Below are 17,473 nucleotides of genomic sequence, written 5' to 3' on the forward strand. Positions count from 1 at the left end.
GGTCAAAAAGAGTCAGACACAACTGAAGTGACTTAGCACAGGCACATAACTTAAGTTGAAGTTTGGACTCACTGTTTATTGGATGGTTACTTTATATTAAAACCAACTTTAAAACCTTATACCACCTTACAGTTTAGGTTTCTTCCTTTAATGAGATACTACTATCTATTTTACCTACTTCACAGGAATATTAGGAACATCAACTGAATTAAAACGAGTGAGAGGGTATTATGATAACACGTAAAATGTCATTCCACCATGAACTAGCTACCATTTATTGACTGCTTACTCAAGTTTTAAGAAGTTGATAGTAGTTATTTCACTTAATCTTTACAGTTGAAAACCATTTTTACTTCAAAAGACAGTCGACCAACTTCAGTTATTCAGAATTGAGTATCTGACATACATTTTCTTGAAAGAAGTGAACCTGTCATTTCAGGAAAACAACTGGCAGTATTTATTGCCAATGATAAGGTTTTGGATGAAAGCAAGAGTTTTGGAAAACCTGTATTTACCACCATGAGTTTTGTAGTTTTCCAATAATTAAGACTTTCTGCTAATATCTGTGGTACTATTTTAAAATGTGTTCTTTAAAAAGATATACAGAAATGTAACAACATTTGGAAGACTTGCATAATTTAGCAATCTAAGCCTCTCTGACAGCTACTTTATGACTAAAAAAAAAAAGTAATATCAGAAAGAATGTTAACTAGTTTTCATTCTTTAAAGTCTGAGAAATTTCTAAGTTGAAGTTATAATTTCCCATCCACTGTGGTTTTAACTACAGAATGTTTATTTACTTATCTGTAACTTAAAGTTTAATATTCACAAATACAAAAAGAATTAAATACTTAATTCTCAAATTATCCACACAATGGGCAGCAGGAGGCAGCAGAGGTTTTATAAATATGCTTGAAATTTTAATATCACTGGCAGGCATTCAACCAAGTGGTCTGACTTCAGAATTCCAACTAACTTAAAAATAGATGTGTTATTTTTCTCTTCTGCTGACACAGACATCCATGTGTCTTTACTGAGAATTTCGGCTCCAGGTTCTTTGCAAATCTAAGAGCTGGATTTTAACACTTGGCAAAGCAGCTACTTCAACATCAACACAAGGAGCTTTAATTAATAATGCTAATTTTGGTACTGTATACAAACAAACCTAAAGCCCAACAGTCAAGAAATCAAAATATATTTACTTAATTTGAAAAGGTAACCTAGGTTTAAAACAGACTTACATAACAAGAAAACCAAACTGCTATTCTAGACACTATAATCCTCACTCTTGTTGTGTATGAAGATTTCAGACTAAAAAAATAATACTGCAACTACAAAGCCTAGAAATCCAAGAGCAATAACCTAATCAATGATCTGATTTACAATAAAAAGTTAACATTTAAATACTTTAGGGAAAAAAAAATCACAAAACTTTAACTGTATAAATATTTCTGGCTAAATTTACTACATGACAAAAGGAACAGATACTTTAGTATGTAATAATCTACTATCAGATACCAAATTTGGGGACGATACGAAATAAAAAGCAATGAGTCTTCTTTTCTCAGTGGTATTTACTTTAAAGAAAGAGCAAATAATGCTATTTTGCTACAGATTAAATTTCAACACTGAAAGTTTATGGTTTTTAAAAATATGTAAATATTTGCTGATGCTGGGCCTCAGCAACTACTTCTCAATGGTCGGTGAAGCTCCCAGAGAAAATAAACTTAGTATGCACAGAGACAAAATCAACTGTTAAAAGTACCTCTAAAATATATTCTTTAGATATACTTTCTAATGTATTTATTTTAAATTAATATACTCTGAAGTTTGTAAAAAAAATCCTAGAGAAAAAAATCAAATTCATGTACACAAGTATACTTTTTGATTAAAGTATTTTTCATTTACTAATTTTAGGATTTAATAACATTAAGGATAGTGTATTTCACTTAGCATAATGGAGGTACAGAATTTTTTTATAAGAATTAAGGAGATTAACAGGTTTTTTTGACCACTGATTAACTCCTTTCACTCTTACTTGTCCTTTGCAAGATCAAGACTCTCAGCTTGTACCAACCCTGACTTCTATGATTAACTGAGGTTAAGTATTATAGACTCCAAAGTAAATGGCAAAAGTTTTTGAAAGGCCTAATAATTCCTTTGTGATTAGTTACTTACAATCTGTAAATTTCTTAGTGTACATTTATTTCAGTAGATAATCTTACTCCACAGAGAAAAGAGTCCATTAGGTGTGAACACCTTCAAAGGATTCATCTAACATAATACATACTGAATTGTACCCACACTCACCTTTATCTCTCCCATTTACCACTCCTTGAATTCAAAGCCTTCTCTGTTTCACTTTCACTCTACTTCCAGAGATCTTATTCCATTAATTACTGTTCTGCCCCACTCTTAATTTTCACACCTTTCTCCTCAGTACAACATCAGTCCCTTACCTTCTGTAACATAAATGCAAAACTAAGCGCTTGGTTTCCTTTTTCTCCTTTAGTTTCCCTGGTGGCTCAGCTGGTAAAGAATCCGCCTGCAATGCAGGAGACCTGGGTTCGATCCCTAGGTTGGGAAGATCTCCTGGAGCAGGGAACTAATCCATTCCAGTATTCTGCCCTGGAGAATTCCATGGACTATACAGTCCATGGGGTTGCAAAGAGTCGGACATGACTGAGAGACTTTCACTTCACTTCACTTCTTTACTATTCACAGCAAAGATTCTGACAGATGCTTGCATTTATTTACTGCTTTTTTATTTACTGTAATCTTTTCTGAACAACTTTTAGTTGGAAGATAACTTCAGAAAGTTCAGAAAAGCTGAAAGACTAAAACTACTACAAAGAATACCTACCTGTATATCCTTTACTCAGATTCACCTATTATTATCATTTTACCTTTTTTTTTTCCTGAACCATTTGAGAATAAGTTACAAACATCATGGCCCCTTACTTCTAAACACTTCAGTCCTATCACATTCTTGGTTCTATTCCAGCGTGCCTCTAACACTGCTTTCACTAGGTCACTAATGCCTTATTAGCTGCTAAATCAAACTAGCAGTTTTTAATCCTTATTCTGCTTTACCTGTGACCATTTTTCTTCTTGAACCTCCCCATCTTCCTAGTTTCCATGTGATAATTTCCTCTGCTGTATTTTCTCATACTTTCCAGTTACTACTCATTCTTTTCCAAAGTTGCTCCTTCGCTCTACCTTAGCTCATCTCTTCTAGTCAACAAACCCCATGTTCCTTCATCTACCTTATGCCCTGACATCTCATGTTTTCCTGAGTGATGTTGTTCAAGTCTCTGGCATTCAACTCTCATATATGTTGATGGCTACCGATACATAATGTTTCCTGCATTACAGACATTTGTAACTGTCTAATTAATCTATTTACCTAAAATGACAAACCAAACAAATCTAAAACTAAATCTGACATCCCCACTTGATGCCAAAATATGAGGGCTTCCCAGGTGGCCCAGTGGTAAAGAATTTGCCTGCCAATGGAGGAGACATAAGAGACACAAGTGCGACCCCTGGGTTGGGAAATGGCAACCCACTCCAGTATTCCTGCCTGAAAATCCCATGGATAGAGAAGCCTGGTGAGCTACAGTCCATGCAGTCACAAAGAGTCAAACACAACTGAGCGACCGAGTGGCTCTCACCCCCGAAATCTGTCTCTTCTTCCTATACCTCCAACTGGTAAATGCTGAATCCACATATGTAAGACCCAAATACGGCAACTCCTCACTTCCTACTTTTCCCACACTGTGTACATCTGTCATACAACCTGACTCCACTGTCCACATATTCTTATAATCTCTGAAATCTTCTTTCTTGACATAGATACAGCCTTAGTTTATGCACTCATCTTTTCTCCCCTAAGCTATTAACTCTATCTAATTTTTCCCCCACTGCTCTAAATTCACCCTCTGCTGCTGCTAAGTCACTTCAGTCATGTCCGACTCTGTGCGACCCCATAGACGGCAGCCCACCAGGCTCCCCCATCCCTGGGATTCTCCAGGCAAGAACACTGGAGTGGGTTGCCATTTCCTTCTCCAAGGCATGAAAGTGAAAAGTGAAAGTGAAGTCGCTCAGTCGTGTCTGACTCTTTGCGACCCCATGGACTGTAGCCCACCAGGTTCCTCTGTCCATGGGATTTTCCAGGCAAGAGTACTGGAGTGGGGTGCCATTGCTACACAGCCACTAAAAAGTCTTTTCTAAAATGCAAATTGGAGTACACTACTCTCCTTGTCCTTTGGTGCCTTTCCACTTCTTAGGATTTAAAAATAGCATAAAAGTTTCATCATGGTTTGGCTTCTCTCTTGTCTCTATCCATCATCTCAGAATTTCCATGGATGCATTCCAGCCTTGTATATAACAAGTTACCTGTGTTTGTCTAATATGTGGTATCAAAAGTACATGTGGTGTCCATGTACTTTTGAACATGTCATTTCTTCTGTTTTAAATGCAATTTAAGTCATTTGAAATCATCCCCGTTGGTGACCCATTTTTAATACAGGAGCTAAAATAATCTAAATGGCATTGTGGAATTCCAACAGTGTTTCCAAGTAATAGCTTTAGGTAGTGTAAGTATTTTTCTCTATTTGCAACAGAACCCATAAGCAGCAGCAGCATATATCTCTATCAGTGAAAAATTATCAGTGAAATAACTACAGTGGCATTACTTTAGATTTTAAGTTCTCTACTAGTACGTAAACTTATACAGACTAATATTAAAAGCTGACTTAAATGTCAAACAGAATATAGAAATTAAAAAATTTTTTCTAAGGTTAACTTTGTGAAAGTCTTTTATCCATGGATAAAGTGATTCTTCAGGTCAATAATGTACGTGTGTCCCATTTTATAAATAAGAAATAGGAGAAATCCAAGAAAATGATACCATGCCACAAAAAATTAAACTGTGCTTTACTGGGGGAAAAAAAAAATCGACACAGGGCAACCTTTTAGCTTAGGAAATAAACTGTTTTACCCACTTTAACATGTTCTCAATCATAAACTAGGGCAGGGAAACACACATATGGATACCATAAGGTATGCACTTTAATAACAGTGCCCTAAGCAAAGACTGGGCTTCCTAGATGGCGCTAGTGGTTAAAAAACCAAAAAAAAGGCCTGCCAATGCAGGAGTCAAGAAATGCGGGTTTAATCCCTGGGTCTGGAAGATCCCCTGGAGGAGGGCCTGGTGAGTACTCTCGCCTGGAGAATCCCATGGACAGTGGGGCCTGGTGGGCTACAGTCCATCGGATCACAAAGAGTCAGACACGACTGAAGTGACTTAGCATGCGTGCACACAGCAAAAACTAGCTTAAAGAACTCTTACAAGTCTTAAAGTTTATTAAATAAGAAATAATATTTGTAATGTAATGCAATTAATGTAGTTAAAGAAAAGGTGGGTTACATAAAACCACAAAAAGATACCACCTCATGCCCACTGAGATGGCAATTATTAAAAAAAAAAAAAGAAAATAACAAGTACTGGTGAGGAGGTGGAGAAACTGGAACCTTTGTGCACTGCTGGTGGAAAAGTAAAACGCTGCAGCTGCTACGGAAAATAGTGTAGTGGTTCCTCAAAAAATTAAACAAAAAATTGCCAGAGGATCCAGCAATTGCACTTCTGGGTATATACTGAAAAGAACTAAAAGCAGGGATTTCAGGCATCCATATAAATAGGAGCATTTCATACAATACCCAAAAGGCAGAACCAACCGAAATGTGGACAAACAAAATGTGTTACATCATATAATGTAATGTTATTCAGCCTAAAAAAGGAGTGGAATTCTGATACACGGAGGAACTCTGAAGACACTGTGCTAAACAAAATAGTGAAGGTCGCTCAGCTGTGTCTGACTCTTTGCAATCCCATGGACTGTACAGTCCCCGGAATTCTCCAGGCCAGAATACTGGAGTGGGCAGCTGTTCCCGTCTCCAAGGGATCTTCCCAACCCAGGGATTGAACCCAGGTCTCCTGCATTGCAGGTGGATTCTTTACCAGCTGAGCTACAAGGGAAGCCCAAGAATACTGGAGTAGGTAGCCTATCCCTTCTCCAGGGGATCTTCCCAACCCAAGAACTGAACCAGGGTCTCCTGCATTGTAGGCAGATTCTTTACCAACTGAGCTATGAGGGAAGCCCATTAACGAACAAAATAAGCCAGCTGTAAAAAGACAAATACTGTATACAGAATTCTACTTATATGAGGCATCTATAGTAGTCAAATTCCAAGAGCCAGAAAGTAGAACAGCAGTTGCCAGGGGCTGGAGGGAGGAGGAAATGGGGAGTTGTTTAATGGGATAGAGTTCAATTTGAGAAGGTGAAAGAATTATGGAGATAGATGCTAGTGATGGTGGCAAAACAATGTGAATGTAGTTATTATCACCCAATCTTTACTTAAAAATGATTAGAATGACAAATTTTGTTATGTATTTTATAATTAAAATGAATATTTTTAAGTGGGCTACATATATACTCTTTCATATTAAACGGGGAAATCCACTACCGAGTTCTTATAGCAGTGCACTCCGAACCATCAACATTTCTATGACCCTGCGTTTTTATTAATGTCAGGAAGCAGGCATCATTTTGTAGAGAGCACTGAACTTGCAATTATTGTTCAGTTTTTACTGACTTTGGCTGTTGATTTTTTGGCAAACCCTTTACTGTTTCCTGTAATACTTTGTTACCAGACTTTTATCAGATTTTTAAAACAGGCGAGACATTTTATATGGGAAAGGAAGGTTATTTCCTTAATATAAGTGCTTCCTACTGATATTATACCATCTGAAGAAAACAAAATACTTAAAACATTTAATCAAATTTAACATCTGCAAACTGAAAAATAATCTCCATAAAAGCCTTAAGAAAGATAAAGACTAAAAACAAACTTTAAAATGTGTTCATCATGGCTGTTTTTCATTGTTAAAAATTATATCCCTTCTAATCCTCTGAATTCTAAAATCTGAAGACAATGTCCTTGACTGCAACCTCTATAATCCCCTTGCTCATCATTTTCCTTGAACCCCATTTCCCAAATTCTTCAGGTATAACCTCTCAGTAACAATCCCAAATTTTGTACACATTCAAACATCTAATTTTCTTTGCTTCTGAGCTGCTGTATGTTGCTAACAAATCACCTATAATAATGTCACACCATTACACATTTACTGCTTCCAAACTGAACTTTTCCAACCGGCTGTGTATCAGGTTTTCTGTCTATCGTTAATGCATGTGGCAGACATCAGGACTGTGCATACAGACTGAACGCACTGGTAAACCACCCTTTCCCACCCTCGGGGATATTAGCCTGACTGTGAAGACTTGCTTGGCCAGTGAGATGTGAGCGCAAGTGCCTGGATCGCTTCTGGGTTGACAGTTTTAAGTGCTCACACGTGACTGAGTCTCCACGTTGTATCCCCTTCACCGCCCTCTCCCCCAATACTGCAACAATTAGAGAAACACTGGTGGAGATGTGGGTACCATGTGTCTCAGGCCCTGAGACATCACAGGAAGAGACGTCATACTGACCTCCACTGGACATGTGTTGTGAGCAAGAAACAAGCTTGTGTGAAGACATTGAGATTTTCAGGTTGCTACCACTGCACAGCCCAGAATCTAGCCTAGCCTGGCTGACACACTTGCCTTTATTCCTACTTCCTGAAGTAGCTATTTGCATCCTTTAAGACTTCAAGCATAAACTCTCCCAAGTTCCATCCTCATTACTCATCAACTCATCATAGAAGGACTGTTTTCAGCTACTTTACTCTTAATATCATGATTTACTTTTTACTGCTACTATTACAATATATTTAAATAAAAATTTTACCTTCTAAGTGATTTTTGCTCTGTTGGGAGGTATAGTTCACACGTTCTGTGTTTAGGTTGCTTGTCTTAATCTGATCACTAGAAAATAAAACACACACCAAACATATCAGCTATCATGGATTATTATTTACCCTAAGAAAAAGAAAGGAAACATTTGTTAAACAATTATAATACACCATGTGCTGCTCTAGGGAATTAATTACATCTCACAATAATACTTAAAAGTAGTTAATATTCTCATTTTACAAAAGTTATTATCCTCATGTCACAGATTAAGGCTGTGAAAGTCAAATTAATTTGCTCAGTAACTTAAATCAAAGAAGCACAAGCTGGAATCGAGATTGCTGGGAGAAATATCAATAACCTCAGATACACAGAAGACACCACCCTTATGGCAGAAAGTGAAGAGGAACTAAAAAGACTCTTGATGAAAGTGAAAGAGGAGAGTGAAAAAGTTGGCTTAAAGCTCAACATTCAGAAAACTAAGATCACAGCATCTGGTCCCATCACTTCATGGGAAATAGATGGGGAAACGGTGGAAACAGTGTCAGACTTATTTTTGGGCTCCAAAATCACTGCATATGGTGATTGCAGCCATGAAATTAAAAGACACTTACTCCTTGAAACGAAAGTTATGACCAATCTAGATAGCATATTCAAAAGCAGAGACATTACTTTGCCAACAAAGGTCCGTCTAATCAAGGTTATGATTTTTCCAGTGGTCATGTATGGATGTGAGAGTTGGACGGTGAAGAAAGCTGAGCACCAAAGAATTGATGCTTTTGAACTGTGGTGTTGGAGAAGACTCTTGAGAGTCCCTTGGATTGCAAGGAAGTCCAACCAGTCCATCCTAAAGGAGATTAGTCCTGGGTGTTCTTTGGAAGGACTGATGCTGAGGTTGAAACACCCCAATACTTTGGCCACCTGATGTGAAGAGTTGACTCATTGGAAAAGACCCTGATGCTGGGAGGGATTGAGGGCAGGAGGAGAAGGGGACGACAGAGAATGAGATGGCTGGATGGCATTACCGACTCGATGCACGTGAGTTTGGGTGAACTCCAGGAGTTGGTGATGGGCAGGGAGGCCTGGCGTGCTGCGATTCATGGGGTCGCAAAGAGTCGGACACGACTGAGTGACTGAAGTGAACTGAACTGAAGCCTATCTGGTTACAAAGTCCTGATCTCTCTAATACCTTAAGAAGTATTATGAAATTACCCTGCCAAATAAAAAAACTTCCCTAAGTCTTCATTATAATGATTATTTTAGTAAAACTTGGCCAGTCATTTTTTGCAAATCTGGCTTTTCAATAATCAATGTGATAAAATACCAGCTAATATCAAATTAAGATGTTTTAGACTGATTAAGGGAAGACATAGTGGGTTAACTGACCTAAGCTGTGGACATATTTTAGAGGTTACAGAGATGTGGAAGTAGACTACTAACAGTAATATAATAAATGTTTTCAGAATTAAGAATTAATTGAATGAAAACTTAATTACTAGCTGTATTCTTTAATATTTGCTAAAGGAAAAATATCTCCTTCATGGAACTGGGTTACGACAGAAGAAAATAACCCCAGCTCTAAGTTACAGATGTTAGAGATGGGATAATGAGCATTAAATAGATTGAAGAATTAAGCAATGAGCTTAATGACAGATACACCAATTTAAATCTATGGTTTAAAACTTGTAGTATATATCAATAGTTTTTAGTGGCAAAATGACAATGCATTTTACTTTCTAAATTTCTTCAAAATAAACAGTTGTTATTTTAGGACAGGAAATAACTATTAAAAAGAGAAACTCAAAATATCAAATAACCTGTGATATCCCAGGTTACTCTGAGCTCAAGCTCTTTGCTTTTCATTTAACTGACCCCAGTGTTTGAAAGTTCCTTCAAGTAATTAAAGAGACAATGGATGGGGGAAAATCATTTACATAATTTGTGTATTACCTGAAAGATGCGGTGTCTTTATCACCACTGATATCCAGCACTGTACCATTTCCATCAATAATAGGCGAGTCCAAATTAGCAGAGCCATTACTGACATGATCACTGCTTTCATATCCAGACTCTGTCCTTTGCATCTGCCAGTTGTCACCATGAACTTTAGTTTCTCTGAGAGCTTTATTTTTCTCTGCTACTTTTCCATTAAATTCAGGGGAAGTCCTGCTTCCCGTTTCTTGCTTCATTTCATCTTCATATATAGTCATTAAACACTTTTGCTTTGGATTCTCTTTTGGCCAATTGTTAAAACTCTGATCTTTGCTACATTTAGACTTGTTACTGATATTTGACTTATGCCTTGGACTCTGCTGCCTTTTTTCACTTTCACTAAAAATACTATCAACATTTAATGTTTCTCTCATAGGTTTCCAACCTCGGTTTCGGCTTTTATTGCTGCCATTAGAGCTGCTTCCTTTATCACGAGAATCTTGGCTACTGTCTGTATCATACCCAGTACCACTGTCACTCTTAATTTTGCCAGTTATTTTCTCTCCTGAAGGAAGAATCTGGGATTTACTTGAACTTAAGGTTTGTGCAGAAGTTCGACTCTGATGGGCAGTTCGGTCATGCTTACATGGTCCTTTCCCTTGACTGTGATATAGATGTGGATTCCCATACTGTCTAAAGCCATTTAGGGTAGGAGGTGATCCAGTCTTGAAATGTGGAGGGTCTTCATCAACCAAATCTTTAAAAATAAATAAGGAAATAATGATACAAAAGCTTTTCAGAGCCACTTGTTAGTCACAAGCCAAACACCTTCTTTGGGAAGAAAAGTTTAACAGTAATAATCATAGTTATTTAAATCACATAGTGCTTTGAGATTAAAAATTGCTTTTGAAATCTCTATTTATGCTTGATGTGATACATTTATAATATAAATGGTTATATAATGATTTCTTAAAATTATCTGCAAAGCAGATCACAAGGTAATTAGAAAAGTTAAAAAAAATGTATTCTATCTCATTCATAATAAAAAGCATAAAAATAAACATATTTTCCCACCTATTATATTGGTAAGATTAAGAGTTTACTAAACCAATTACTGCTGGAAACAGATATCTAATCATCATTGGTGGGAGTGCAGACTGTCAAGTATTTTAGGAGGGAACTGAGCCACACCGATCAAAACTGAAAATAAACATACTCTAACCCAGTAATCATTCTGAAAAAATTTTATGCTGTGACAACATGCAAAAAGTACACAAAGTAACTGTGAAAGGATTTCAATGCAGCAAGAATATTAAATCAAGTTTTAAAGCCTAAAAGTATCAGTTAAATCATGATATGTCCATAAATAAGAGCATAAAACCATAAAAGTAAGACATGATCATGGAAACTGTTAACAGTGGAACAGAGCAAAGGTCAAGGGTTGCAGGAAAAAAAGTTCTTTTTATTTAATTGTATAACCTTCCTTATTATTTGAATGTACCATACAGGTGAATTGAATTTATGGTTAAAAGGTGAAACTATAAAAAAACACAAATTTTCCATGCTATAATTGAATAAGAGCTAGGAAAACTTTATATTTATAGATGTAACAGGCACATTATAGAAATCATACTAAGATATATAACATATAAATAAATATATATAATATATAAAGAAATTATATTAAATTGTATTAAGTTATAAAAGCTAGCTTTAAAGTAAGACTGTAGCTGCCTTTCTCCAATGAATGCTACAAGTTCTTAACTTACCTCTATGTCTACCCAAATCTCTTCTCTGTCCCCTCTCCAAATCTTTCCTTTGTGAGGAAAGTAAGTTTTTCTGTTCAATGGCTTTTAGAGCACATTCTCTGGAAATGTCTTTTATTTTTTCCCTTTGATCACTGTGACTTGACTTAACTAAAAAAAAAGAAAATTATTATAATAACAACACAGATCATTTTTCATGCTATTCAATAAAAATACAAACTGCACTATATTAAAAATTTAAGATGCAATATATTAACAAAATACAGATGAATATATAAAATGGAAAAAGGTATAGTTTCATTAAGAACTTTAAAGAACATTTATTATAGTTTTTTGTTCATGATAATTGTTAATTCTGAATCTTTTCTTGCTTAAATGGGTTACTTTATGGTTAGACATTATTTCATTAATATATTTTAAAAGCCCTTTATAAAATCATCCTCAAAAGTCACTCAATTAGTTATATATATTTCTAAACCATAATTATACACCATACTTTGATATCTCCTGTTGGATCCTAACCACAGATCTTCATTTGTGAAAATTAAAGTTGTAGGTTGATAATGACAAGAGAGTTGAATAAACAAGAGGTTAAAAATAAACTACAACAATAGTAACTTCAAACTCCTGTTGCATTCACCAATGCTAAATTTAATTTTGGCATACGAGCCAAATTATTAACTAAATGTTTTTCCTCTCCAACTTAATAATTAACTCCTTGAAGTAAAGGCCATATCCATACCATAGCTTTCTTTGGTGACAGTCCAGATTGCCTCCAGCCTATTACGTACAGTCTTGAGTACACGGAAAAACTCAACCACTAACTGAATCAAAGTGTTCAAATAAAACTATAGGTCTCAGACAAATGTTTAAGTCAGAAGACAAAATTTTGTTTCTATTTGCTATTTTCTCTTCATGGCCAAGAAAAGCTAGTTAAGGATTCTCTTTCTGGTCTTTAAAAAGAATTACATACAGTAAGTGAAAAGAGGGGAAACTTAACTACTCAAGGACAATGTAAAAATGAAAATTTAAACACATATCTGGTCAGGAATTCTCTGGCAGTCCAATGGTTCAATCCCTGGTTGGGGAACAAAGATCCCACATGTCACACAGAACAGCCAAAAAAAAAAAAAAAACACCACATACCTGGTCCTCTACCGCTACATGTTTGAATGTGGCTCCGATTAAATGATGAAATGCTATCTGCTTGAAATTTCTGATTTTCTCTCTGTTTTGTCTGATCACCAAATCCATTTTCTTTTGAATTTTCTGACTTAGAAATCGAGGGCTTTTCACATCCTTAAAAAGACCAACAAAAACGTTTCATTCCTTTCATCCTCTCTACCAGAAGAAGAGATATTTGAATCATCTTTTCAGACACTTTTAATACTAACGAGAAAATTATTTAAAAACTTAGAGGACTGACGTCTTTTAAGGATTTCTACACGTGCTGTTAATACATTCAAAAGTGGCCTAGCTCCTTTGGACTTTTCTGGTGTACTAATTTACTTGAAATCTCAGTACTCATCACTAGTAAGAGCTACCAGCCAAGTAACCTCTCCTGGGCTTGTGTGAGCAGGGTAGTGGGTGGCTGCTGAAGGTGCCTCTGAGGCCACAGATGAGGAAAGGCTCTTTAGAAAGACTAACTCAAAGTATTAGAATTTTCCTGGATTCCACTGAAACTACATTTTGAGATTATCTTCAACATTCATTTCATATTCAGTATATTAGTATTCCTAGGGGTTGCTAAGAGTCAGACATGACTGAGTGACTTCACTTTCACTTTTCACTTTCATGGATTGGAGAATGAAATGGCAACCCACTCCAGTGTTCTTGACTGGAGAATCCCAGGGACGGGGGAGCCGAGTGGGCTGCCGTCACACAGAGTCAGACACAACTGAAGCGACTTAGCAACAGCAGCAGCAGTGTGATTCTTACAATGAAAAACACTAAAAAGAACTTTTAAAGAAGAATTACCTATATTTTCTGCAATAGATTTATGATGTGACCAGCTGATGACCTGCCTGAGTGCATCTTCAGTGGAAACTGCTGTGCCATCTGGGTTCGCATAAAACAAAAGTAATGGCTGGAAATGGCATCGGATACACTTGGAGACCACATCTTTCCATCTACTCCCAACCTTAAAAAAATCACAATGAATAGAAACTTTGCAATCAATGCATTACATGAAAAGGCAGAGACTGAATTATTTTGTATATTAAAAAAATTTTAAAGACACCCAGATACTAGCACTTCAACTATTCATCATATTATACAATTAATTTTATTTAGAAACTAGTCAACATAAAAATCTTTTAAACATTATCATTTAAAAAATTGATGAGCAAGATTATACACTTTCTATATCAAGATCTAGAATATCAAATTTTGAAAGGCTTTGCATATACATGGTTGACTGACTTTTGACAGACTTCAAGCAATTTAATGGGGAAATATAATGGTCTATTAAACAAATGGTGCTGGAACAAGTGGATGGCTATATGAAAAAATGAACTTTGACATCATTTCACTAAAAGCATAAAAATGAACTCACAATGAGTCATGAAAAAACTATAAAGAAGAAAGTGTTACGAAAGTGTTAGTCGCTCAGTGGTGTCTGACTCTTTGCAACCCCATGGGCTATAGCCCGCCAGGCTCCTCTATCCATAGGATTTCCTAAGCAAGAATACTGGAGTGGGTTGCCATTTCCTTCTCCAGGGGATCTTCCTGACCCAGGGATTGAACCCAGTCTCCTGAATTGCAGGCAGATTCTTTACTGTCTGAGCCTCCAGGGAAGCCCTAAAGAAGAAACAAAAGATAAAATCTTAACAACCTTAGGGGAGGTAAAGATTTCTTAGATAGGACATCAGGCAAGTCAGAGAAGAAAAAAAATTATAAAACTGGCTTCATCAAAATGAATTAATAACTTCTGCTCTTTCAAAGACATCATGAAGAAAATGAAAAAAAGGAAAAAAAAAACATATATCTAATAAAGAACTGGTGACCAGAATAAAGAATGACTACAACTCATTAATAAGACGATCTAATTTGAAAAATGTACAATACATCTGAACACTTAACCAAAAAGACATGAAAAATAGCCAATAAGAACATGAAAGAATACTCAAAACATTATTAATCATAGGGGAAATGCAAATTAAAACCACACTGAGATAACGTCATAAATTTGCTTTAAGGGCTAATGTTAAGATGACCACCAACATGGAGTGCTCCTGAGAATGTGGAGCAACCAGAACTCCAGTACATGGCTGGCAGGAATGTAAACTGTACAATCACTTTGGAGATTAATTTGCCAGTCCCTTGTAAAGATTAACACATACCATACAACCCAGAAATCCCACTTCTGGGTATTATCTAAGATTAATGGAAAACAGTATGTTCACACAAAGACTGTTCATAACTCAACAAGTGAACGGATAAACTGTTTTATGGTCATAAAATGGAACACAACAATAAAAATAAGGCACTGATACACACAACACAATACACATTTTAATATATGACTATATGTTAAAAGATACATATATGCTTGGAAAGGAAGCCAAACACAGAGAATACTTATTATAAGATACCACACATACAAAACTTGTAAAATGAGCAAAACTAATCTACAGTGAGATCAGTGATTTCCTGGGGCCTAGGGTGGAAAAGTGACAGCAAAGGGACACAACAGGATTTTCTGAAGTCATGAAAATGTTCCGTACAATGAATGTGGAGGTTACCCAGGCATGTTTACAGCTGTTACTATCCAAACTATAAACTTACAATGGGTGCATTTTTAATGTTTGTAAATTACACCTCTCTAATGTTCATTTAAAAACAAAACCAATGAGACAAAAAAGAAAGCATTCTAGAATATTAGCTTACAGAAGAAAAAGACCTTTAAAAAAATTCCTGAGGAGCTTGTTCATATTACACACATTTAGCTGTTTACTCTCCTTACTTGGGATTCTGAGATACTTGAAAAACTAGACTAATTTGAAAACAAAACAAACCTAAAACTCAGAGTGACCATATACCCAGTTCTTTCTTCAAATTTTGACATAAGCTATAAGGATGCAAAATAGAAGTGTCAAAACGCTGCTACAAACTGACTCAAATGGAACTTCTTAATAAACTGCCATATCAAAGTATTAAAGAATAAATAAATAAAGTCTGTCACTGTTTCCACTTTTTCCCCTTCTATTTGCCATGAAGTGATGAGATCGGATGCCATGATCTTGGTTTTTTCAATGTTGAGTTTTAAGCCAGCTTTTTCACTCTCCTCTATCACTCTCAGCAAGAGGCTCTTGAGTTCCTCTTTGCTTTCTACCATTAGAGTGGTTATCACCTGCATATCTGAGGTTGTTGGTATTTCTCTTGAGTCATCCAGCCTGGCATTTCATATGATGTACTCTGCATATATGTTAAATAAGCAAGGTGACAATTGACAGCCTTATGTAATCCCTTCCCAATTTTGAACCAGTCCATTGCTCCATATCTGGTTCTAACTGTTGCTTCTTGTCCTGCACACAGGTTTCTCAGGAGGCAGGTAAGGTGGTCTGGTATTTCCATCTCTTTAAGAATTTTCCACACTTTGTTGTGATCCATACAGTCAAAGGCTTTAGCATAGTCAGTGAAGCAGAAGTAGATTTTTTGGGGGGGAATTCCCTTGCTTTTTTCTATGATCCAACAGATGTCGGCAATTTCATCTCGGGTTCCTCTGTCTTTTCTAAATCCAGCTTGTACGTCTCTCATTTAGCACAATGCTTTTGAGATTTCTCCACACTCAATAGTTGTCTGTATCAACAGCTCATTCCTTTTATTGCTGATTGTTATGTTCCAGTGTATGGTTATACCACAACTTCTTTATCTATTTACCTGATGAGTTATCTTTATATATTTACCTGATGAGTTATCTTTATCTATTTGTTTCTAGTTTTGGTTACTATAAATAAAACTACTAAGAACACTGAATTATAAATAATGTATGGATACATGCTTTTACAGGAGTGGAATTGCTAGGTTGTATGCTAAGCATTGGAGAAGGCAATGGCAACCCACTCCAGTATTCTTGCCTGGAGAATCCCATGGACGGAGGAGCCTGGTAGGCTACAGTCCATGGGGTCGCTAAGACTCAGACACGACTGAGCGACTTCACTTTCACTTTTCACTTTCATGCACTGGAGAAGGAAATGGCAACCCACTCCAGTATTCTTGCTTGGAGAATCCCAGGACAGAGGAGCCTGTTGAGCTGCTGTCTATGGGGTCACACAGAGTCAGACACGACTGACGCGACTTAGCAGCAGCAGCAGCATGCTAAGTATACATTTGAATTTATAACTGTTTTCTAAAGTGATTATCCAATTTTGCATTTCCATCAGCCTCGTGAGAGATCCAGCTGTTCCACATCCTGATCAGCTCTTGGTGTGAACAATCTTTTTAATTTTAGGCATTCTAATAGGTGAGTAATGCAATCTCACTGTGAATTTAATTTGTACTGCTTTTATGCCTAGTGATGTACTGAATATCATTTCAAGGGCCATTCATATATTAATATCTTTTTGAACTGTCCAAATCTTTTGCTCACTCTGTAACTGATTTGTCTTTTTATTACTGAGTTGTAAAGAGTTCTTTATATATTCTGGATATAGGCTTTACCAGACATATAGTTAACAAATGTTTTTTCCCAGTCTATGCTTGTTTTTTCATTCTAACAGCATCTTATTGAAGAGCAGAAGTTTTGACAAAATCCAATTTACCAGTTATCTTTATGGTCCATGTTTACTGACTGTTATCTAGTAAATCTCTCTATAGCTAAATAGCAGTTTTAAAAGTCTTATCCGGTATTTCTAGTTGTCATGTTTAGTCTTTTCTTTCTAAAGTAATTTAATATCAGATCTGACCTGGAACTGCCTCCAA

General features: G+C 36.2%; 1 protein-coding gene across 1 annotated transcript in view; it reads right to left on the reverse strand.

Moving 5' to 3' along the window:
* The window catches only part of USP53 (ubiquitin specific peptidase 53), a 57,129-nt gene that overhangs the window by 4,825 nt on the left and 34,831 nt on the right, over nucleotides 1–17,473 (reverse strand). The window contains exons 10-14 of the mRNA XM_040237383.1: nucleotides 13,529–13,691; nucleotides 12,698–12,850; nucleotides 11,555–11,701; nucleotides 9,804–10,542; nucleotides 7,852–7,928 (exon numbers count right to left, since the gene is read on the reverse strand). Of these exons, the coding sequence (XP_040093317.1) occupies nucleotides 7,852–7,928; nucleotides 9,804–10,542; nucleotides 11,555–11,701; nucleotides 12,698–12,850; nucleotides 13,529–13,691 (1,279 nt within the window). The remainder of the gene's footprint in view (nucleotides 1–7,851; nucleotides 7,929–9,803; nucleotides 10,543–11,554; nucleotides 11,702–12,697; nucleotides 12,851–13,528; nucleotides 13,692–17,473) is intronic.

The sequence above is a fragment of the Oryx dammah genome, unplaced genomic scaffold, assembly GCF_014754425.2.
Source record: "Oryx dammah isolate SB20612 unplaced genomic scaffold, SCBI_Odam_1.1 HiC_scaffold_3, whole genome shotgun sequence".
Lineage (NCBI taxonomy): Eukaryota > Metazoa > Chordata > Mammalia > Artiodactyla > Bovidae > Oryx > Oryx dammah.